The following is a 24,597-nucleotide window of genomic DNA, read 5'->3' as shown; positions in this document are numbered from 1 at the left end:
ACAGATACCCTAATCACTTACTAAATATGACATTTATATAGCATGATATTAATTCAGTAATGAAAGAATGATTCAGTCATGTTTTTTTTTTTTTTTGCAGTACGCGGGCCTCTCACCGTTGTGGCCTCTCCCGTTGCGGAGCACAGGCTCCGGACACGCAGGCTCAGCGGCCATGGCTCACGGGCCCAGCCGCTCCGCGGCATGTGGGATCCTCCCAGACCGGGGCACGAACCCGTGTCCCCTGCATCGGCAGGCAGACTCCCAACCACCGCGCCACCAAGGAAGCCCCGAGTCATGTTTTTTTATGATGCTTTGTAGTTATGACCTGAGTTTCCCTAGAATATACTAGAATATCTGTATAAAATGTGGGCCACATTCATAGAAATCAACCTTATTTTTGTGGCCCTATCTCTACTTAAATTCAGTAAGAGCTATAAGAGCAATCTTGTACCAAAAATAGGTTGGGAATGGAAATGATTTGAGACTTCATAGCCTTGCCAATAAATTATATGTCACTATTAACTAATTGACCTATAGAGCTGGATCATAAGCCTTCCTCAGCGTTATTTTCAGAAGTTCCCAAAGTTGTGTTAGGTGAGCTCAAAAACAGTCTTCTTTGCTAAACCCCCGAGAGCCATGTTTCTTGTCTCTCACTCCAACACCCACATTGATATCTGTGGCCTGCTGAGCCACGCAAGTGGTACCTCACTTCAACCACTGTTTACGTGCCTAACATGACCACAGTGATATCTAAGGGCAAGAAGCTTCTCAAGATATAAAGGGTTGAGATGTCAAAGCAGCACTTCCTTTCTTGGAATCATTGAAGACTGGAATCATAGTGTGTTCCACACAGAAATGGAAGAAGATTCTTTGTTCTGCATTATCATTGGCTGCCACGCTACCATGTGCTTGTATCTCAAGGGATCCCTTGTGAAAACAGCTCTTCAACTTCTATACACACCCCTGCTTTGAGAAAGGTTCAGGTCCATGTCCATGGCGTGGGCCACGGGGCCACTGTTTGAAACAGACTGTATAACGTTCTTCTTCTCTACACTTTACCCTGAAAGTAGAGAAGTGGAGACAAGTAAGGAAGTTTGGTGGTACTTTAGGCTCAGAGTAACGAGAGGCTGCATTAAGATAGTGGTAATGGGGATAAAAGGGACACCAGTAGGATCGACCGGGATTAGGAATTCTAGTGCTGATTTGGTGATGAAGATAAGGAAATCAATTTTGGATCTTTTGGGTGTGGTAATAAGTGACATTTGAGTAGAGATATTGAATGCACACAGGGGACAGATGCTTAAAAGAAAAGTTGAGACTAAAAATGATGATTTGGGAGTTATTACCCTATGTGGTATTTAAAGATGGGGAGAGTGTGCAGTGTGAAAATTGAGAAGCACTGAGATTAGAATCCTAAGAAAGATGAGTCAGTGAGCTAGACTGGGGAGAGGAGTCAGAACGCAGAACGGTTGGAGGACAACAAGAAGAGAGTGGTAGCGCCAACACCAAAGGAAGGACAGGGTTTTGAGGAAGGAGCTAGCAGTTCTGTTCTGCATAGCCAAGTTCAAGGTAAAGATGGAAAAACTTTTTTTTAATTTTTATTATGGCTACAATAAGTCATGGTGACCTTATTAGGAAAATACTTTCCATGAGGTAGTGGTTACAATAATTGTTTTCATTATAAAAAAGACTATGCATCTTGTCCAGTTGGGCCAACTGAGTAACTTAGAAGAGTTGAGCAAAATGCATTTCTTCCTGGAATTTTCCATCTTCATTGGTAATAAAGAGATCCTGAGGAAATAATAAATAGCTCATCTATTTAATTTTTAATCAAAAGGTTAAATTTTGTTCTCCAAGAAATCTTTCATCAAAACAACCTTCCTGGGCTTCCCTGGTGGCGCAGTGGTTGAGAATCCGCCTGCCAATGCAGGGGACACGGGTTCGAGCCCTGGTGTGGGAAGATCCCACATGCCGCGGAGCAACTAGGCCCGTGAGCCACAACTACTGAGCCTGCGCGTCTGGAGCCTGTGCCCCGCAACAAGAGAGGCCACGACAGTGAGAGGCCCGCGCACCGCGATGAAGAGAGGCCCCCGCTTGCCGCAACTAGAGAAAGCCCTCGCACAGAAACGAAGACTCAACACAGCCAAAAATAAATAAATAAATAAGTAAATTTATAGGAAAAAAAAAACAACCTTCCTTTCCCTTCCCTCTCTTTTGAATTTCCTAGTGGAACTATGACTACAATTGGAAATTTTATATTTTCATTTGATAGTTTTCTCAAAAATATAGGTTATTCTGTTTTTAGGCATAGCCCACATAATTCTCACTGTGGAACATTCTATTTGATTACAATCAACTAGTGGCCCTCTCAGAACTTCAGTTTTCTCATCTACAAAACAGGATAATAATATCCACATTATAGGCAGTTGTCATAATTAAATGAAATAATGCAGGAAAAGCACAGGGCATATTTTAAGTATACAGTAAATGTTGGTTATTAAATATTTATTAAAAATACCTTATTTGAGTGGCTAATGAAATTTTTTTCTTTTTAAGGAAGAGACATAAAAAGCTTATACTTCAATATCTATGTATCTTTTAAGTCCGTGAATTTCCCAGTGCGCAAAGAAGTTATTTGCCGAGGATCTGATGATGACTATTCTTTTTGCAGAGCTCTGAAGGGAGGTAAGCATTCAATTCGTATTACCCTCAGAATAGAGTATAATACCTTATGAGAACGCTATGAAAATTAAATACATTAACAATGTGAAGTTCCTTTTCTGATAATAATTCTTTATTTCCATCCAAAGTCTTTCTTTTAGCAGTTTAAACAATATTTTACAATTATGTTACTGGATTGTTATTAAGATGACACTTATTTGGTGTGTTTGAAGGGGTATTAAAATTTTTACCTTGTTCAGATTAATCCTGTATATTTACCCTTGGTTATGGTTCTCTGTTTCTAAATATTACATTTATTATTTTTCATAAAAACACAATAGATTTTTCTATGCACTTACATTCGTTCCCTCAGTGTCTTTTCTCCCCTTTTTTCCACCCTGGAATTATTCACAGAATCATAAAATTTCAAACTTTAGGAACTTAAAGGTCACTTATTGCAAACCCATGAATTTTTCCTTAATAATTTTTAAACTAGCATTTTTAATAGTTTAAAAAATTCTATATATCATATTGTCACATTACCAAAAATTAGAAAATGAAAACAATCAAAAAGTCACAGAATCAAAAAATTCTATAATCATATTGTCACATTACCAAAAATTAGAAAATGAAAACAATCAAAAAGTCACAGAATCATATTTCTAAGAACATTTTGGAGTATTTTGTTCTCATTTTTAAATTCATGCATATTGTTATGCGGTTGTAAGTATACTGTACTATAATTATTTTCTTTTTAAAAATTAATTTATTTAATTATTTGACCAGATAATCCATGTGGTTTAAAAATCAGAGTATAAATGTTACATAATGAAACCTCTCCCTTAGTGGGTATGCCCTGGTTTACTTAACTATTTTCCTATTAGACATTTAGTTTTCTTCTGATATTTTTACTATTATAAATAATATTATAATGCATATATAAATATTCTCATATTTTAAATTTGAATATTCTCATGTTTGGAAGAAGGAGTTAACACATAACTCCAAGGGAGATTCCTGAGCTTAAATGGTTTGAATCTATGTGGTTTTGTTTACATAAGGGCGAATTACTTTTCTGAAAGATTGTGTCAGTTTATACATTGTACCACCGGCAATGTATACATATAGTAGTTTAATCTCTGTCTTGTTAACATTGGGCATTATCATTTTATTTTTAAAAATTTTTATTGGGTTATAATTGATTTACAATGGTGTGTTAGTTTCTGCTTTATAATAAAGTGAATCAGCTATACGTATACATATATCCCCATATCCCTCCCTCTTGCATCTCCCTCCCACCCTCCCTATCCCACCCCTGTAGGTGGTCACAAAGCACCGAGCTGATCTCCCTGTGCTATGCGGCTGCTTCCCACTAGCTATCTATTTTACATTTGGTAGTGTATATATGTCCATGCCACTCTCTCACTTTGTCCCAGTTTACCCTTCCCCCTCCCTGTGTCCTCAAGTCCATTCTCTATGTCTTCAGAACCATTTTTTTTTTTAGATTCCATATATATGTGTTAGCATATGGTATTTGTTTTTCTCTTTGTGACTTACTTCACTCTGTATGACAGTCTGTAGGTCCATCCACCTCACTACAAATAACTCAATTTCATTTCTTTTTACGACTGAGTAATATTCCATTGTATATATGTGCCACATCTTCTTTATCCATTCATCTGTTGATGGACATTTAGGTTGCTTCCATGTCCTGGCTATTGTAAGTAGAGCTGCAATGAACATTGTGGTACATGACTCCTTCTGAATTATGGTTTTCTCAGGGTATAGGGCATTATCATTTTAAAAAAGAAGTTTTTAAAAAACTTTATTAGGTTAAAAAACTTAAGCCTAATTTTTTTTAAAAAATAAATTTATTATTTTTTTATTTTTGGATCTGTTGGGTCTTCGTTTCTGTGAGAGGGCTTTCTCTAGTTGCGGCGAGCGGGGGCCACTCTTCATCGCGGTGCACGGGCCTCTCACTATCGCGGCCTCTCTTGCTGCGGAGCACAGGCTCCAGACACGCAGGCTCAGTAGTTGTGGCTCACAGGCCTAGTTGCTCCGCGGCATGTGGGATCTTCCCACACCAGGGCTCGAACCCGTGTCCCCTGCATTGGCAGGCGGATTCTCAACCTCTGCGCCACCAGGGAAGCCCCCAAGCCTAATTGTTTTTTATTAACATTTTTAAAATTACTATTGCAGTTGAATGTTTTCCCCTATAATTATTTACCAGTAACCAGTGCCCTCTCTTGTTTAAAAACAGATTTCAGGTAGTTTACATGCATACGTTAATTTGAGCAACATAACATAAATTAGATAGACAAAAATTAGTTGTGACAAAAATGGAAAATAACGGTAGAGAATTAATGGAATGAGAGTAATATAAAAATTCTTGACAGAAAGGCTTATACTTGCTTTGACAGGGACATCAATTGGATTATACATTTTTTAGCAGTCAATAAAAAAAAAAGTTTCTGGGAGTTCCCTGGTGGTCCAGTGGTTGGAACTCTGCGCTTTCACTGCCGAGGGCCCACATTCGATCCCTGCTTGGGGAACTAAGATCCCACAAGCTGTGCAGTGTGGCCAAAAAAAAAAAAAAGTTTCTAAGTAAACCAATCTACTTGCTATGCAAATGAAGCTTCAAGATATGTCTCCCAGCCAACCGACTCTCCTCATCTCTAACTTGTCTGCCACACCCAAGCCACATACACATTGTGGAGCTGGCATTGCTTATGAGTCTGGGCTCAGAGCCATAAACACCTGAGTCAGTGTCCCAGCTTTTCCACCTATCAGCAATGTGACCTTGGGTGTTATTTAACCTCTTATCAACCTCGTTTTCCTCATCCGGGAAATGGGGACGGTGAAACCTATTTTACATGGTTTTAAGGATTAAATTAGAGAATGTGTGTTAAAAAGCTTAGTACAGGTGCTCAGCGTGAGAATTCTAGAATTATGGTGATTAAATATTCATGTACATAATAGGATCCTTCTTTTGTTCCTGACTTTATTTATAGTCCTGTCATTTTTATAAGTGAGGAAACCGATGTCGGCAGTGGTTCAGTAACGTGCCCTTGGTCATTTGGAGATCTGGTAATGGAGTAGCCTCCTAACTCTTAAGAACTACTCTTCCACTGGCCATGCTTTCTCTCCCTTTGAAAGAAATCCTCGGGACTTCCCTGGCGGTCCAGTGGTTAGGACTCCACGCTTCCACTGCGGGGTGCATGGGTTCAATCCCTGGTCAGGGACCTAAGATCAACAAAAATGAAAGAAATCCTCTTGGTAGATTACTGTTGTTTAAAAAATGTCCATTTCTCTCATACAACAGCTTTACAATTATTTCACTTAATCTCTGTGGGATTATGTTGACATTTATGTGACTTTTCAAGGTTTCACTTTCTTGAGATCAAAGATGTATCAGACTCAACCCAGCCTGCCTGCTTCTTCCCACCTCCCCTCCCTGCCTTCCACAAACATCTGTTGAACCTAATTTGAGCGAGCCATGATTTAGGTTGTGGTGATCCAAAGTTGAATGATAGGTTCTCTCTCTTCAGAAGGTCACTCTGTTCTGGGAAAAATAGTCATGGGAACAAATGTTACAAGGAAATGTCATAAATGCTAATAGATTATATGCTCTTAGTCTTAACTGCATAGTTACCAACTTACTGTGACAGGAGAACTCAGATAAGGCTTCAGAGAGTCTTTTATTAGAATCTTGAGTCTGAGAACATCAGAGAGTGAGGAAAAAGGACATTCCCTGAGAGGAAATAGCATATGCAAACGTATCTAGCCACGAAGGAATATGTTTTATTTGGGGAGTATCTTTTTTGTAGCTGGAGCAGAATGTGTTTGTGGGGAATTGCTGGAGGTGAGCCTAGAAAAGGGGGAAGGAGCCAACATGTAAGTCATGCATAAAATATTGGCCTGTATCTTGTTGTTAGGGGGTGGGGATGACCCACTGAGATTTCCATTTTTGCACATAACTAAGGTCCTTATGGAAGTGTTACCGACCAGGGTTCTTAGCCTTCCCTGATCGATAGAAATTGATAAGAGGGACTTCCCTGGTGATGCACTGGTTAAGAATCTGCCTGACAATGCAGGGGACACGGGTTCGAGCCCTGGTCCGGGAAGATCCCACATGCCACAGAGCAACTAAGCCCGTGCGCCACAACTACTGAGCCTGTGCTCTAGAGCCCGCGTGCCACAGCTGCTGAAGCCCGTGCGCCTAGAGCCTGTGCTCCGCAACAAGGGAAGCCACCGCAGTGAGAAGCCTGCGCACCGCAACAATGAGTAGCCCCTGCTCGTAACAGATTCCCTTGCTCGCTCCCTTCCCGAGGTGGGGTGAGCTGGCTAGGGGTCGGCCAGAGGCGTGGCTTAGGTGGTCTGCCCACCCCTTAGGTGGTGGTGGGTGCAGGGGGCATGTGCAGTACCCTGCTTTTGCCCCTGACACCCAGTTTTTGCTTCCGGCTCTTCAGAAGTGGCAGTTGGGGTTGTTTTTGGCCTTTTTGTATCTTGTTGTCCATAATTTGCCCCAACTGGGCCTGCATGCAGTTATTTTTCCTCCCTTACAGTTTCCCTATGCTTTGTTGCTGGAGGAGACGTTAGTCCAGGTGCAAGCACTGCAGCAAAGGGTCCCAGGTCCCAGCCTGTCTCAAAAGGAGGTGGGGTTGGCTGAGGCAAGAAACTTGGATGGAAGGAAACACAGCTGGGAGGCTGTTGAGGGACCACGAGGGCGGCCCTGGGAGTAAAGAGGAGGAGATGAAAGAGAGCGTATTGAGGAACAGGACAGGTGGGAAGTGCTCACTGATCTCATGTGGCAGGCAAACATTACATCAATCAACAACTGCTCCAGGGCCGTTGACTGGATGGACGGAAGTGCCATTATCAGCAATGATGTGTGCAAAAGGAAGGGGCAGATTTTTAAAGAGAAGGATAGCGAGTTCTGGTTTGGCAGGTTGGGCTCAAGGTCATTTGGGAACATTGAAATAAACATGTCCATCTGGCAGCCGAATATATGGGCTTAGAGCTCAGGACATTCTGATTTAAGAAGCATTGATGCTGTCAACCGTCCCTTGAAAATTTGGGAATCAAACGAGTAAGGAACATACTTACCAACTTTTAAAATAACTTTCCTTTTTTTAGTTGTTACAAAGGTCATACATTTTTAGGATATGATATTTAGAAAATATGGGCAAGTGAACATAAAATAAAAATTACACATAATCATTCCACTTCTTTTATTTTTAAAAAATATTTATTTAATTAATTTATTTATTTTGGCTGCGCCGGGTCTTAGTTGCGGTACGTGGGATCTTCATTGCGGCATATGGACTCCTTAGCTGCGGCGTGCATGTGGGATCTAGTTCCCTGACGAGGGATCGAACCTGGGCCCCCTGAATTGGGAGCACAGAGTCTTACCCACTGGACCACGAGGGAAGTCCCTCCACTTCTTACACACACACACACACACACACACACACACACCTTCATTTCTTTCAAAAACACATTTATGAATAAATAAATGGATATTTCAAAGGTGTTTTAAACTTAATAAGTCTGTTAGCCCTATTTTCAGGATTTTGCAAGGGTTGCTGTAACAAGGTATCACAAACTGGGTGGCTTAGAACAACAGAGATTTATCATCTAACAGTTCTGTAAGCTAGAAGTCTGAGATCAAGGTGCTGGTAGGGCTGTGCTCTCTCTGAAGGCTCTCGGGAAGGATCTGCTCCAGGCCTCTCTCCTAGGATCTGACGGCCCCAGGAGACTCTTGCCTTGTAGATAACCTTCTTCTTCCTGTGCCTTCATGTGGTCTCCCCTTTATGCATGTCAGTCTGCATGTCCAAATTTCCCCTTTTCATAAGGACACAGTCATATTCAATTAGGGCCCACCTTAATTACTTCATCTTAGTTTGACTGTCTGCAAATATCCTATTTTCAAATAAGGCCATATTCACAGGTACTGGGGGTTAGGACTTGAATATATCTTTTGGGGGGACACTGTGCAACCCCATAACACCATCCCAGGCTTGGGTCCTGCGTCCTGCATAGTTGCCAGGAGACCTGGACTGGACCACTGGTGAGCTGCGTGGATCCCTTTCGGGAAGAGCAGAGAAGGGCCTAACCTGAGGTTCTGCCTTCCTTTTCTCTGACTCTAACTGGGTTCTCTCTTGGCTCCTTCAAGAGGCTTCAAGCTAACTTCCCATAAGAGGAGAGTGGGAGATATGTCTTTCTCAGAAAGAAAGACAAAACAGTTGAAAAAAGAGGGCTACTCCACAGAAGAGGTTAGAGCTCCTTCCCACGTGACCTGGTAAACATTTGGGCAGTTCCCCCAGATAGAGATTTGGGAGTTACTTTTTTTTTTTTTTTTGGCTGCAGTGTGGCGTGCGGGATCTTAATTCCCTGACCAGGGATTGAACCCGTGCCCCCTGCCATGGAAGCTCCGAGTCTTAACCACTGGACCACCAGGGAAGTCCCTTGGGAGTTATTCTTGATTTCTTCCTCAAACTCAAGTCCCATCCGTCTCCCTCCCTCCCTCTCTCCCTCCTACAAAGCTGACTGGGTTTGCTTCACAACCAGGGCCCTATACTTAGAAGGGCTTCACATTTGGGGTGTACTATTCTGGGATCACAGTCTTGAGATGCTTAGTCATTTTATCTTTGAGCGTGTGTTTTGTACACAAAGTGTGATGGGACAGTGGTGTATGTGCCCACCTCCCCTGGACAGGTTCTTGGCTCCCTGCTGCTCACTACGTGCTGGTGCCCTGGGCCCTGTCTGGCATCTCCCCTCTCATCCCATCCAGTGACACCTGCCACCCTGTGCCCCTGGTGGAGGCCCGGAGCAGGGAGGGTCAGGGTCAGGCATGGTATCCTGCAGTGTCTGGGCTGGGGTATGGCAGTGGCCACCCCACCTGGGCTGGCAGCACCGCGGCACTGTTTAGTGGGTGACTAGGTGGGGGCCAGACGGTCTGCCCCGCGGCAGGCAGCTCATGGAGGTATTGCACAGAGGTTGCAAAACCTTTGAGGGTCACTTGTGGATCTGCAGGCCTGTGGTAAAGAAAGATGCCCGATTTGGCTTCCTTGCCCCGTTCTGGGGTATGAGGCACCTGGCAGCATGTGGGAGGGCGACCCTGTCAGGCCCAGGCTTTGCACAGGTGTCCCCCCGCTCCCACCCCCAGGTCATTGTGGAGCAGCCCCTGGGTGCCTGTGAGCTTCTACACTTACCTTGCACCCTGTGCCAGGGAACATTCCCTCAGATTCTTTCATGCCTGGGGTACCTTCTCTTCCTCCTTCCAAACTTCCTGAGCCTGGCTTAGGTCACTTTCTCCTGACCAGCTTCAGGCACCTTCTGGGAACGAGCCACGGAATATAAATTGCAAAACTTCAGTGATTCTGCCTCAGAGTTAAATGCTCTGATATTTGTGTTTACAGTCGGCATTGTACAATATAAAGGGGAGTGGTAAAATTCATGCTAATGATTAAAATTTTTGTTTTATTTTGAATACATTAAATAGGAAACAAAAAATATGGCAGTGACTGTAGTTAGCGCTGCTGTGTGGTGTATCTGTAAGTTGCTAAGAGAGTAGATCCTAAAAGCTCTTATCACAAGGAAAAAAACCATTTTTTTCTTTCTTTCTTTTTCTTTTTTTTTGGTTTTATGAGGTGATGGATTACCGTGATAATCATTTGGCAGTGTATGTAGGTCAAGTCATTATGCTGTACACCTTAAATTTCTGTGCTATATGTCAATTATATCTCAATAAAATTGAAAGAAAAAATTTTTAAAACTCATGACTAGTCTAGAGAGAGGGAGAGAGAGACTTGGAAGAAAGGAAAAGACTTTATATTTTAGTACCTTTAATGGATGTTTCCCGTGCTTTCTGAATAAGTGCCCTCCCATTTTCATTTTGTGCTTAGCCTTGCAAATTATGTAGCTGATTTTGGAGCCAGGTATGCAGGGACCAGGTAGTACCAAGAGCTGGAAATTCAGAAGTGCCCAAAGCAAAGCCCCTGTCCTCATGGAGCTTGTAGGCCAGTGGAGGAAACAAGATGGTAACTAGGTCACAAAAGAAGATAAAGATGAAAGTGAAATAAGATTCAGTTTACGATAAGTGCTGTCAAGGAAAGCAGCAGGATGATGAGACAGAGCATAATGAGGGAGGTTACCTGAGATGGAGGTCACGGGAGGCATTTACCTCCTTTTCTCTTCACCACTGTCACTGCCTCCTGGGCTCTCATGGATCTCCCTGACTTTCAGTGCTACCCTTAAATCCAGCTACTATACAGTCATGTGACTCATCTCTCTAAACAAACTCTGACCATTTCACATCCTTGGATGTTTCCCTATCACCTCCATTCTCTTAGTGTGGAACCTGAGTGCATTCACGCTTACTTCTTCAGGTTTACTTCTTAGCACTCCTGCTGCTTCTATTTTTTTTTTTTTTTTTTTGCGGTACGCGGGCCTCTCACTGTTGTGGCCTCTCCCGTTGCGGAGCACAGGCTCCGGACGCGCAGGCTCAGCGGCCATGGCTCACGGGCCCAGCCGCTCCGCGGCATGTGGGATCCTCCCGGACCGGGGCACGAACCCGTGTCCCCTGCATCGGCAGGCGGACTCTCAACCACTGCGCCACCAGGGAAGCCCCCTGCTGCTTCTTTGCTTTAATAACATTGAGCCCCTTGCAGGCATACATGTAAGCTATACTGATTTTCACCTTCCTGCCTTTGCTCCTCTTTTTCCAGCCACCTGGAATGTACCCCCTGCCTTCCTTCCCATCTTTTATGACGGTCCTACTGTCACAATAACAATAATATTAACATCAACTATAATATTCATAACATTATCATTATTATTTGCAAGATGCCATGGGAGGGGGGTCTAGAAAGGAGTAACAGTTAATGTTATAATAAATGACATTTGAATGTTAATAACATTTAATGAGTGCTATGTTCCAGGCCTTGTTCTGAGCGCTTACATGTATTAACTTATATAGCCCTTGTGGACAGAGAATGTCACCTGCCATATCAGTAAACAAAGAATGTTGTGGCCATCAAGGCTTCAGCCACTGCAGCCGCCCCCTCCCTTCCCTCCCTTTCCCCCCGCACCATGGTAGACTCTGAGGGGTTTCAGGATGGAGAACACAGGATACCGGCCCTAGATAGTTAAGGTGCACATCAAAGGAATGATTCAGCGAGCCCAGACTCTTGCATCTTCCCATACATGGAAAAGTGCTAAATTCATGAACTTGAGAGGTCTGGTTTTTCTTTAATTTACAGTAATCTTTTGATGTTCCGACTGCCTCAGTTTTTTTTGGAAAAACTTCTATATATTCTGGCTCCTCGCTTACCTCTTTGGAGCAGTGCCTCAGAACTATCTGCGAGACTGTCTCCCAGGCTTAAGTCCTCAGTACGTCCACCGAATAAAGCATAATTCTTAACTATAGGCTGTGCATTTTTTTCATTTGACACCCTCAGAATAATCCTGTGAGGTAGGTGTTATTATCCACTGCCTCGTTTCACTGAGGCACAGAGAAGTTAAGTGACTTGTCCAAGGTCACACACTGAGTAAGTAGAGGAGCTGGGATTCAAATCCAAGCAGTTCAGGTCCCAGAGCCATCACTCTTAACAAAAGTGCTATCCTGCCTTTATCCTTACTGCATCTTTTCATTGCACATTGTATTTGGAATGGTTTCTTTGCATGTCTGTGTCCCCAAAAGACTTTAACTCTTTGAGGGAAAGGATAGTATTGTACTAAACCTTGTATCCCCAGTCCCTGGTACATAGTAGGCTTTCGATAAATATTGGTTGAACTATTAAATTTGAATTGGATTAGCCTTGAATGAAAGATCATAAGATCATGAAGATATGATCACTTTACTAAGTTCAAGAACCAACATCTTAATGTATTAGTACCCCTAATAACAATACTCCCAGAAGCAAATAAATAAATGCTTATTTGTGAGAAATGAAGGTATAGATGTAGACATAATCTATTCGTTTGCTGGTAAGGATTGTCTTTAGCCAACTTGGAGAAAAATAATCAATAAAGTTTGCACTTGACTATTTATATTACTTTAAGAAAGATTTTTGGTCAATACTGCTTTTGTTAGAGGTTCAGAACATTTCTCTTTCTATCCCTACCCTGTAAGTTCACTCCTTTGTTGTTTCTGACTGGGTCAGTGGAGTGTGGTTTTTCCTGCATTTCTGACTCTGTCCCACAGCTTCCTCAGCGCCAGGCCCATGGCTGTGCATTTCAAGTGACTACATAGCTAGGCTTCTCGGTGGTGGGATTGGAAGGAGATTTGGTATCCTGGCTGCCCTCCCAAATCTCTCCTCCACCTTTAGGAAGATTTTTCTTTATCATTCCCTGCTAAGAGGCAGCAACAATAAATATGCACATACGTAACTTGGGATGAAGCATATTAGCACTAGCTTGTTCATGATTCATTCATTATTGAGACCAGTGGGCCTTACAAGTTCGTATCCGCTAAGGGATGAGATATAGGCTGATACTGAGAGGGGCTGGCTCAGTGTGGCAGAGGAAGCCGCAGGAGAATCGTAGCCAGGGTATAAGATTCATTATTTCTCTACAATTTGGCTTGGGATTGCTTCTGCCAGTAGTAAAATTGTAAGAGGTGCACTGTGGACTACAAACAAAAAAAATCACCTGATGTTAGCCAATAACTTTATTTTGTATTTTGGTTGTAGAGACTGTGAACACAACAATATCATTCTCCTTCAAGGGAATACGATTTTCTGAGGTATTGTTCAAGTCATTTTGTACTTCCTTAACCTTTTGCAGTAACAGATGTGTTAAGAATTTGAAACAAGCGATTCACAGCTTCTAAAAATATCGATTCAAGATTAAGATGTTCAAGGCTTTTTTTCACTTCTTTTTGGTTTTTGATATTTTGCTCTTTCTTCTTTCTGTGGAATATGGAAAAAATAGAAAACGTACACCAAAGAAAGCCCTTTTTAAATTTTATTTTTTCCTTCCAACATACCTTGCTAAAAGTAATGCTCATCGTTAATATGTTGAATGATCTTTGGGTGAAAGCACTGTAGGACCATTGTGTATAACTCAGTGACTGCCTCCATGGATAATAATGATGTAATTTTAGATATTTGCATTAGAAATGCAATGAAATTTTGCACATGTTTCACTTTTGGTAACTATTTTAAGATAAACATTAATAGTGCATATTCTTTACCTATTTTGTTACAAATTATATCTAATGTTTGAAGATTTCATAGGCTAGGCTAGAAAACTGAGAAAGTAAAAACCAATTCAATTTAAATGGCTTTCTCCTAGTAAGATAAAATTCTTATAAAAGTCTTACAAAATAGAAGCATCTAACATTTTATATTACTTGTATTTCTTACTACTCGTTTTAGGGACGATACAAGTGTATTACAGAAGCCATTGCTGGGAACACTGAAGAAAGGCTCCTTTGCTTGAACTTTACCGTCATATACCACCCTGATTTCAGTTAGAATAAATCGAGTATATGTTTTTACTTTTCAAAGGTTTCATTCTTCATTTAAAATCTTTTTTTTTTTAATTTATTTATTTTATTTATTTATTTTTGGCTGTGTTGTGTCTTCTTTGCTGCGCGCAGGCTTTCTCTAGTTGCGGCACGCGGGGGCTACTCTTCGTTGCAGTGCACAGGCTTCTCATTGCAGTGGCTTCTCTTGTTGTAGAGTACGGGCTCTAGGCGTGCGGGCTTCAGTAGTTGTAGCACGCGGGCTCAGTAGTTGTGGCTCGTGGGCTCTAGAGCACAGGCTCAGTAGTTGTGGCGCACGGGCTTAGTTGCTCCGCGGCATGTGGGATTCTCCCGGACCAGGGCTCGAACCCGTGTCCCCTGCATTGGCAGGCGGATTCTTAACCACGGCTCCATCAGGGAAGTCTTTTCACTTAAATTTTTTTTTGCACAGTGTATTAGTTTGCTAGGACTGCCATAGCAAATACCACAGACTGGGTGGCCTAAACAACAAATTTATTTTTCACAGTTCTGGAGGCTAGAAATCTGAGATCAAAGTGTCAGCAGATTTGGTTCCTTTTGAGGCCTCTCTCCTTAGCTTGTAGATGGCCTTCTCCTCCCTGTATCTTCACATTATCTTCCCTCTGTGCGTGTGTCCTAGTCTCCTCTTCTTATAAGGACACCAGTCATATTGGTTTAGGGCCCCCCTGAGTGACATCATTTTACCTTAATTACCTGTTTAAAGACCCTGTCTCCAAATCCAGTTGCATTCAGAAGTACTGGGGGTTAGGGCTTCAGCATGTGAATTTTGAACGTTCACAATTCAGCCCATAGCACACATAGACACGTAGCCCATAATACAGCCTCTTCAATCGGTCGACTTCTCTCCATTTCCTGCCTCTACTCTGGGACAAGTTGCCAGCATTTCTCCCCTGGACTCCTCTGCTGCCTCCTGACTGATTGTCCTGCACCTGGTCAGGTACCTCAGGTAAGTTATCCTCCACAAAGGTAGTTTCAATAATACTTTCAAAATACAGGTCCTGTCACGTCACTGCAGTGCAAATGGAACAAAACAAAACAAAAACAAACAAGGCCCTTCCTATGGCTTTTGATGCCTTTCGGGATAAAGCTGGAATCTTTCGGAGAGTATGCCAGGCCCTGCCCACCCTTTCCCTCTCCAGCCCCTTTTCCCACCACCCTCCCCTTGCTCTCTGTGTTCCAGAATGTGCCATACTCCCTCCTACTCCAGGACCTTCACCCACACAGTTCCCTCTACCTCAGCCCCATGCCTCCACATTACCCGACCTTTACGCCTTATCAGTAACAGGTGTGGATCTTCATTGGCTCAGGTGCTACTTTCCCAGGGAATTATCATCAGGTAGCATGAAGCACACCTCTTACACTTTTTTTTTTTTTTGCAGTACGTGGACCTCTCACTGTTGTGGGCTCTCCCGTTGCGGAGCACAGGCTCCAGACACGCAGGCTCAGCAGCCATGGCTCAGGGGCCCAGCTGCTCCGCGGCGTGTGGGATCTTCCTGGACCGGGGCACGAACCCGTGTCCCCGCATCGGCAGGCGGACTCTCAACCACTGCGCCACCGGGGAAGCCCCTCTTACACTTTTGATACTGGACAGAGGCAGTCCTGAGTAAAATTCTGCAGAAACTATATAACATGGAGCCAGGCTTCCAGTCTCCTGTGGCTTTCTTGGTCCCCCAGATCCCTTTCCTCCACCCACATTTACCTCATCCAGGCAGGGCCAGCTTTCTTTGTGATATGCTTTTGTCTACCTGTGTCCCTTCCTTCCAGTTCCTGACACTCCTTTTGTCATTATATCAACCATCTGTCACAAGACTCAACTCCATGATCCCAGACAGGGTAGTCAGCTCAGTTTTGCTCAGCACTCTTGACCCAGCACCTAGCATAGTACTTAGGCTTGAATTTGCTCTGAATCCATATTTGTTGAATGGATAAACAAACATTTTCTTCTTAGAAAATATTCAAATAATAGGTTAACTATAGAAAGCAATATTCCTGCAATCATTCAACTAGTATTTATTGAGCTCCTGCTATATGTCAGGCCCTGTTCTAGATGCTGGGGATACAGCATTTAACAACCCAGGCAAGACATATCCCTGCCCTCATTGAGTTTATATTTTTGTGGGAAGAGACTGACAACTAAATTACTTTAGAAGTGAGCATGCTTTGTAAGTGTCATGAAGAACAATAAAGCAGGGCAGGGTGTAGGGACCCGGGTGGGGAGGTAGTGGTGGTTGTGCTTTCAGATAGAGTGGTCAGGAAAGGCCCCACTGAGAAGATGATATTTGAAAGAGTTGAGGGAGCAGGCCATGTGGCTTTCTGGGAGTAAAGGCATTGTAGCTGAGAGAACAGCTGATGAAAAGACCCAGGGGTCAAGGAAGAACAGGGAGCTGTTCAGATGAAGTGAGTGAGGGGAGATGAGGTCAGAGAGGTGTACGCGTTGGCGGTGGGTAGGCACGTGCTGTAGAGTTTGATAGGCCATTGCTAGGGCTCTGGCCGTTGCTCTGAATGAGATGGAAAGCTCCTGGAGGGGTCTATGTGGGAGAACGATGTCAGTTCACATTTTAAAAAGTCTTATTCTGGCAGCCATCTGCTTAGACATGGGAAAAAACTAGGGAGCTTTTTGTGATCATCTAAGTAGGAAAGGAAGGAGGAAGTTGGGAGACTTTTGAAGTAATCCAGGTAAAAGATGATGGAGGAGGTGGTGAGAAGTGACCTACAGTGGATATATTCTGTAAGTAGAGACAACTCCAAAAATACTTTTGTCGATGGGTTGTATGTAGGATATGAGACAGAGAGTGGAGTCAGGGATGATTCCAACTTTTTTGCTTGAGCAAATGGAAGGATGGAGTTGCCATTACTTGAGATGGGGAAGTCAGGGAGGAGCACGTTTTAGGGAGGGAAACCAAGAACTTCGTTATGGACATGTTGAGATATCATTAGACATCCAAGTGGAGACTTCCTAAAGGCACTGGATAAATGAGGAGAGGTCTCCTGGGCCGGAGATTGACACTTGGAAGTTGCCAACACGTAGAGAGGAATGTTGAGAGAGAAAGTAAGAGGTCCAAGGATTGAGCCCTGGGGTTCTCCCTCATCAGGGAGTGGGAGGTTTAGGAGGAGCCAGCAAAAGAGAGGGAGTGGCCATGGAGGTAAGAGGAAAACCTGGAACGCTGGCCTATTGGAAGTCAGGTGAAGAAACTCTTTCCACAATTTTGATCTGCTGATCTGTTAAATAAGATGAAGACTGAGTGTTGACTTGGATTTTGCATTGTGGAGGTCTGTGATTTGATAATGTCACCAATAGAGAGTCCCCTGAATTTTCTAAGCATCAGTTCCAGCCATGTGCCACCCAAATGTAGGGGTCATTTATTAAGCTCTCTGCAATGCTCTGTGCAATCCCCACTCACTAAGGTTTGAGGTAGGAGGGCAGGTCCTTACCCACCTCCATTTCGTCCTTTAAGAGGAGGGGTTTGGGTTGAGGGTCACAGCACAGCTTTCTCTAAAAACACTTCCACAAATCTCCTTTAAGATCCTCCCTTGCATAAAAGATCCCTTGACCCTTTTTTATACTTGATGGAAATACTTTTATTACTTGATGTAAATATTTTTTATATACTTCATGTATGATAGCTCATTCTGTAACTTTTGAACTCTTGAGGGGGTTCCAGAGCTGGGGAATGGGTTATCAGACATTCCCTATTCCTTGATGTTTTTCTTCTATAGCCACAGCCCTAGCTCCAGGAATGGATCCTGATTTGCTAGATCAGCCAGTGTGGGGTGTTCTCCAGGGAATTATTGGTCCAGTTGGGCACATGACTGAAATTGGCTCAGTCAGACGGCAAAAACATACTAAAATTCCTTGGCCGGCTCACCGGATATAAACAAGGAGGATATTGCCTCCATTTCTGCTGACAATCATCTGATGACCAAAGGGGAGCCAGACTTTAGATGAAGCCAATGCTGTGGACAGAAGAATAGAGAATTAGAAAGAACCTGCAACTCTGCAGACACTGTTGAGTCATTGAGTTAACTAAGCCAGACCCTGCCATACCTCTGGACAGTCCTGTTATTGGTTTAGTGAGTTGGAGTCAGGACTCTATTACTTGCAGCTGAAAGCATTCTCGTTGATTTACAACTACACGGTCTGACTCATCCCAGAAGTCAGGTTAATTTCAGATTCTGTAACTCCCTTTGCTCCCTTCTCACTTTTTCCATTGCTTTTTTTTTTAATTTAATTTTTAAAAATTGAGGTGGCATTGATTTATAAAGTTGTATATTTCATGTGTACATCATTATATGTCTCCTTCTGTGTACCCCGCAGCAGGCTCACCACCAAAGATTTAGTTTCCATCTGTCCCCGTATGGTTGATCCCCTTTACCATTTCACCCTCTCCCCACCCCTCTCTGGTAGCCGCTACTCTGTTCTCTGTATCTACAGTTTGTGTTTGTTTTTTCCATTGCTTTAACCCTTCCATTGCTGATACTTGTGGGGCAACTTATCTATTAGGCATAGTGGGCACAGTGCTTAAGGCCCTCAAAAATGTTTTAAAATTGCCCCTCCCCCTTCAGTGTTGACCCCGAACCCTCTTTTCTTTTTATGTTTTGGGGGAGGAGCCACCACATCAGCAGCCATCATCAACCAACCAGTGGGATCTACTTAGTGGTAAGTGGATTAGCTGTTTAAATGCTAAGGGTCACTGGCCTGACCACACCACAGCAAGGCCACTCAGGTTCCTGCAGAGATGGCCTCAGTTTCCACCTTTGCCCCCAAATGTCTACTTCTTGTCTGATTGAGAAGGAGGGTTTCGAGACCCCAGATTGGAGGCCATTGAGCTCTTACCCTGCCTTGCTGTGTAGATACATGATATGAAGTGGGGATGGTGGGCTAAGGGGCTCTGACTGTCAGTTGGAGATACTTGCCTCATGTAGATCAAGCCTTAATGTTTTTCTCACATCCTAGTGATAGCAGACCCTACACCAAGTGGATATCAGAGTTAATACTGTGAGGAGACAAAATAATGAGAGTAGTTTTACCAAAGATCATAAAATATCACATAATGTCTGCATTTTACCACTGATTTGAGTACATCCTTAGAAAACTGAATGTAGCAAAAACCCAGGACATTTTTAGAAATTGTATGCTCTCTAGCAACTTTGTGTGAATTTTTTTACAAGCACTGTTTTTTGTTATATAAAATGTTATAAAAATAGAAGCAAATGTTTAAAAATTTTAATTTCTCTTAAAATCAGAATTTAAAAAACAAATATAATAACAATGAATATATAATAATGAATCTAGTCTGGGTTATATTCATCTTTATGCCAAGTCAATTATAAAATATACTTTATTGTTTTTGTTTGTTTGTTTGTTTGTTTTGCGGTACGTGGGCCTCTCACTGCTGTGGCCTCTCCCGTTGTGGAGCACAGGCTCCGGACGTGCAGGCTCAGTGGCCATGGCTCACGGGCCTAGTCGCTCCACAGCATGTGGGATCCTCCCGGACTGGGACACAAACCCGTGTCCCCTGCATCGGCAGGCGGACTCTCAACCACTGCGCCACCAGGGAAGCCCCCTAAAATATACTTTAAAAAAAGTTTTGTTTATTTATTTGGCTGCTCTGGGTCTTAGTTGTGGTACATGGGATCTTCGTTGCCTCGTGTGGGATCTTCAGTTGCGGCATGCTGGATCCTTTTAGTTGTGACATATGGGATCTTTAGTTGTGGCATGCAGCCTCCTTTAGTTGTGGCACGTGGGATCTTTGGTTGTGACATGCAAACTCTTAGTTGCAGCACGTGGGATCTAGTTCCCTGACCAGGCATTTAACCCGGGCCTCCTGCATTGGGAGTGCGGAGTTGTAACCACTGGACCACCAGGAAGTCCCTAAAATATACTTTTTAATATATGTATTTTTGAAGCAGAAAGGGGGCCCATGAAAGCAAAAGCACTAGGACCCAAGAAAGTCATAACATGGTTCTGATGCTTGGTTACTACACTCTCTGCTTTGGGGACTTTTGCTAATATTAGAAGGTTGCTAGATGAATAGACTTCTTCAGTGTTTATTTAATGCCTATTTTTTTCCAGGCACTGTGCTAGGCCTTGAAGATGTGGAGGTAAACAAGACAAACAAGAATAGCTCCTCCCTTCACAGAATTTTTGATCTAGTAAGAAAATCGAACCACAAAACAAGTGATTATTGGAAAATATGATGGGGGGTCATTGTTGGAGGGGAAGAATAGAGTGGTGGGGCAAGATACAAGAGGAGAATTGAATCTAGTCTAGGGGGATGGGCAAAGATCTCCTGGAGGCAGTGACGTGGAGGCTGAGGGTTGGAGGATGAGTTTGAAATTAATCCAAGTGCTATATTCCAGGCATAGGAAAGAGCAGGTGCCAGGTGGAGAGGCGAGAGAAATACAGCACATTCAAGATGTTGAGGGCATCTAATAGTTACTGATGCTTATCACGCCAGATGGCGGCCACTTTTCTAGGCATTTTGCAAGCAATAAAGCATTTAATCCTCATAGCAATCTAAGAGATAGGTACTAGTATTATCACCATTTTACAGGTGAGGGAGATAGAGAAGAAGCACAGAAAATTAAAGTAACTTATTCAAGGTTATACACCTAGTAAGTGGCAGAGCTGGGGTTGGATCCTGACAGTCTGGCTCCAGGCTTAGGTTTCTCCTCTTCTTTTCAGGTATAGCTGGGAGTTAAAAAGTGAGAGAGGGAGAGTTGTCGGAGGTGAGGCAGGGGACAGCGCTGCATTGCTGGGCTGTCCTTTGCCCTCTTTTTTTTTTTTACAGTACGCGGGCCTCTCACTGCTGTGGCCTCTCCCGTTGCGGAGCACAGGCTCCGGACGCGCAGGCCCAGCAGCCATGGCTCACGGGCCCAGCTGCTCTGCGGCATGTGGGATCTTTCCGGAGCGGGGCACGAGCCCGTGTCCCCTGCATCGGCAGGCGGACTCAACCACTGCGCCACCAGGGAAGCCCCTACAATTGACATCTACTCTTCTACTCTTGTCTCTCATTCCCCAAACCCTCCAATGGCTCATCTAATCATCCTTAGAATGAAATCCTACCGTTTGGCCCATAAGACCTGGCATCTTCTGGTCCCCAAAGTCCACCCTTCCAACTTCATGGCCTACTTCTGTTGGCATCTTTCATTTGGTTCTGGCCACACTATCTCCTTACTTTTCCTCCAAAATGTTTAACACATTTTTATCTGTGATCTTTGCAATCATCATTCCCTGAGCATGAAATGTCTTCCAGATATTTACATAATTTATTCATTCTTTCCATTAAATTTTCTGCTCAAATATAACTTCTTCAGAGAGTCCTTCCCTGGTCAGTCTATATAAAATAGAACCCACGGGCTTCCCTGGTGGCGCAGTGGTTGAGAGTCCGCCTGCCGATGCAGGGGACACGGGTTCGTGCCCCGGTCCGGGAAGATCCCACATGCCGCGGAGCGGCTGGGCCCGTGAGCCATGGCCGCTGAGCCTGCGCGTCTGGAGCCTGTGCTCCGCAACGGAAGAGGCCACAACAGTGAGAGGCCCGCGTACCGCAAAAAAACCCAAAAACAAACAAAGAAAAAAACACTCAAAAGCTGGCTTGAAATGTTCACTGTCCAAAACCAGGTCATTTAGTGCATCAAAATATATAAGAACAGTAATAGATTATTATCTATTAAAATATGAAGAGTCTTTAGAGGTGTACAAGTAAATAAAAGAATAAAGAAACAGGAGAGAAGGGAGTATTCTTTCTTACAGTAGAATACCAACTAGTAATGAAGTTAGAAGGAATAATGGAGTTACAAAATTACCAGATTTTAACCATCACAGTGAAGTTTTATTCAGGCAAGAATCATCAATGAAAAAAAAAAAAGCATCATCAATGGATGCTACATCTAGGGAGGGAAAGTCTGAAGAGAAAGGAAGTGTTTACCCAAAGTATCCTCCACCGTTACTTATTAATTACAACAGGAAAAGTAATAGCTATCGAGTGGAGAAACGAGAAAACACCTTCACAAAGCAGTCACAGTTAACATCACCAATAAAGTGTAAGTGGACATCATGTGTCTCCCGATAGGACTCCTTGAAAAGGACACAATGCCATTCATCTAGCATTGCAGGCAAAATGCACTGAACTTATCATGAGGACACATTAAAGAAACACAAATTGAAGATTGTTGTATAAAATAACTGTTTTCTTGCCAAATGCCATGTCATGAAAGACAAAGAAAGGCTGAGACATGGCAACTAAATGAAATAAGTAATCCTTCTTTGGATCCTAGCCCAGACAAAAATTGTTTATAAAGGAAATTATTAGGACAATTGAGATGAAATGTGGACTACATATTAAATTCAAATTCCTTATTAAATTTCTTGATTTTAATAATTATACTATATGTAAGAGAATATCCTTGTTTATAAAGGGTAAAGGGGCATGGTGTATATAATCTACTCTTGAGTGGTTTAGAAGAAAAAATATATATGCACAAACATATTTTATATATGTACACATACACACACATATGCAGAGAGAATTATAAAGCAAATTAGTAAAATATTAAAAATTGGTTAATCTAGGTATACAAGAATTTAACCATTCCTGCAAATTTTCTGTAAATTTAAAACTAAATTCTGAAATTAAAAATTTATTTTAAATGATCTGTAAATAAAAATTTTTAAATTAATTTGAAAAAAGAAATAAACGGGCATTGGCATTATACTTATTTAGTTAAACTAACAGAAGTTGAGATGTGGACTCACTCAGAATTCTGCTCCTTTACACAAGAGCCCCAGTGTGTTCCAAAAAGAGTATAGTACTCAGGTAAGATGAGAGAACTTGGAACATGGTAGGTTTACCATAAATATTATTTGTCTCCCTTAACGTCCCACTTCCATGTTTTCTTTTTTTATATAATATAGTAATCACAATATATTGACAGTTTTTTCTTTTTTTAATAATTTTATATTTATTTATTTATTTGGCTGTGTTGGGTCTTAGTTGCGGCACGTGGGATCTTCATTGTGGTGTGTGGGATGTTTTTGTTGTGGCGCACGGGCTCTCGTTGTGGTGCACAGGCTCCAGAGAGTGCGGGCCCAGTGGTTGCGGTGGGTGGGCTCTCTAGTTGTGACGTGCGGGGTCCAGAGCGTGCAGGCTCAGTAGTTGCGGCATGCGGGCTTAGTTGCCCCGCAGCATGTGGGATTTTTGTTCCCTGACCAGGGATCGAACCCACGTGCCTTGCATTGGAAGACGGATTCTTAACCACTGGACGACCAGGGAAGTCCCATGTTTTCTTTTATAAACTACTCAAAGATGGAAATTTCCAGTGCTTTAGAGTGGAAATCAGAGCCTCTAGGCTGCTTTTTTTTTAATCTTCATATATATACATATATTTTTTAAATTTTAAAAATTTTTTTAACTTTTGACCCCCTTCACCTCTTTCTCTTACCTTCCACACCCGGCCTCTGGTAACTACCAATCTGCTCAATGTATCTATAAGCTTGGATTTTGTTTTTGTTTAGATTCCACATATAAAAGAGATCATATCTATCATATTTGGCTTTCTCTGTCTGACTTATTTCACTTAGCATAATGCCCTCCAAGTCCATCCACATTTTCACAAATGGCAAGATTTCCTTCTTTGTTATAGAAAAATAATATTCCATTGTATACATCTATGTGTGTGTGTGTGTGTGTGTACATATATATATCTTACATCTTCTTTATCCATTCGTTCATTGACAGACACTTAGACTGTTTCCATGTCTTGAGTATTTATTGTAAATAGCGCTGCCATGAACATTGGGGATCATATATCTTTTCACGTTAGTATTTTTGTTTTCTTCAGATAAATACCCAGAAGTGAAATTGCTGGATCATACAGTAGTTCTATTTTTAATTTTTTGAGGACCCTCCATACTGTTTTCTATAGAAGCTGCATCAATTTACATTCCCATCAACAGGGCACAAGGTTTCCCTTTTTTCTACATTCTCTCCAACATACTTGTTATTTTTTGTCATTGTGGTGATAGCCCTTCTAACAGATCTGAGGTGACATCTCATTGTGGTTTTGATTTGCTTTTCCCTTTGATTGGTGGTGTTGAGCATCTTTTCATTGTACCTGTTGGCAATCTGTATGTCTTCTATAGAAAAATGTCTGTGCAGATCTTCTGCCCATTTTTCAACTGGATCGTTTGTTTTTCAGGCCTCTTTTTTATGTCAGTGCCCTCTGTCTGTCACCAGTCACTACTGCTTGTACTGCTGTGCCAGCTCCAGGGTCTGGCCAGTGCCTGTCAGCCACTGGGTGGGCTTCAGATCATGACTGGGTCATGACCAGGTGGGCAGAGTTCTCTGTCACTGGACTAGTCCCGGTGCACAGAGCCCTCGCTCTAGTTGGTTTGCTGATGGAAGCCAGGAAACATTGATCCCAGACCT

At 42.6% G+C, this 24,597-nt stretch overlaps 1 protein-coding gene across 1 annotated transcript in view; it reads left to right on the top strand.

The window, feature by feature from the left end:
* Positions 1-14,173, top strand: part of LY96 (lymphocyte antigen 96) — a 31,164-nt gene extending 16,991 nt beyond the window's left edge. Inside the window, exons 3-5 of the mRNA XM_022595222.2 lie at positions 2,557-2,685; positions 13,356-13,408; positions 14,043-14,173. Of these exons, the coding sequence (XP_022450930.1) occupies positions 2,557-2,685; positions 13,356-13,408; positions 14,043-14,141 (281 nt within the window). The 3' untranslated portion in view covers positions 14,142-14,173. The remainder of the gene's footprint in view (positions 1-2,556; positions 2,686-13,355; positions 13,409-14,042) is intronic.
* The last annotated feature ends 10,424 nt before the right edge of the window (positions 14,174-24,597 follow it).

Source organism: Delphinapterus leucas, chromosome 17 (genome assembly GCF_059928025.1).
Source record: "Delphinapterus leucas isolate spDelLeu-1000000601 "Yukka" chromosome 17, BTC_Dleu_Yukka2, whole genome shotgun sequence".
Taxonomy (NCBI): Eukaryota; Metazoa; Chordata; class Mammalia; order Artiodactyla; family Monodontidae; genus Delphinapterus; species Delphinapterus leucas.
Note: the sequence above shows the minus strand (reverse complement) of the source record. Positions and strands in the feature narration are given on the sequence as shown.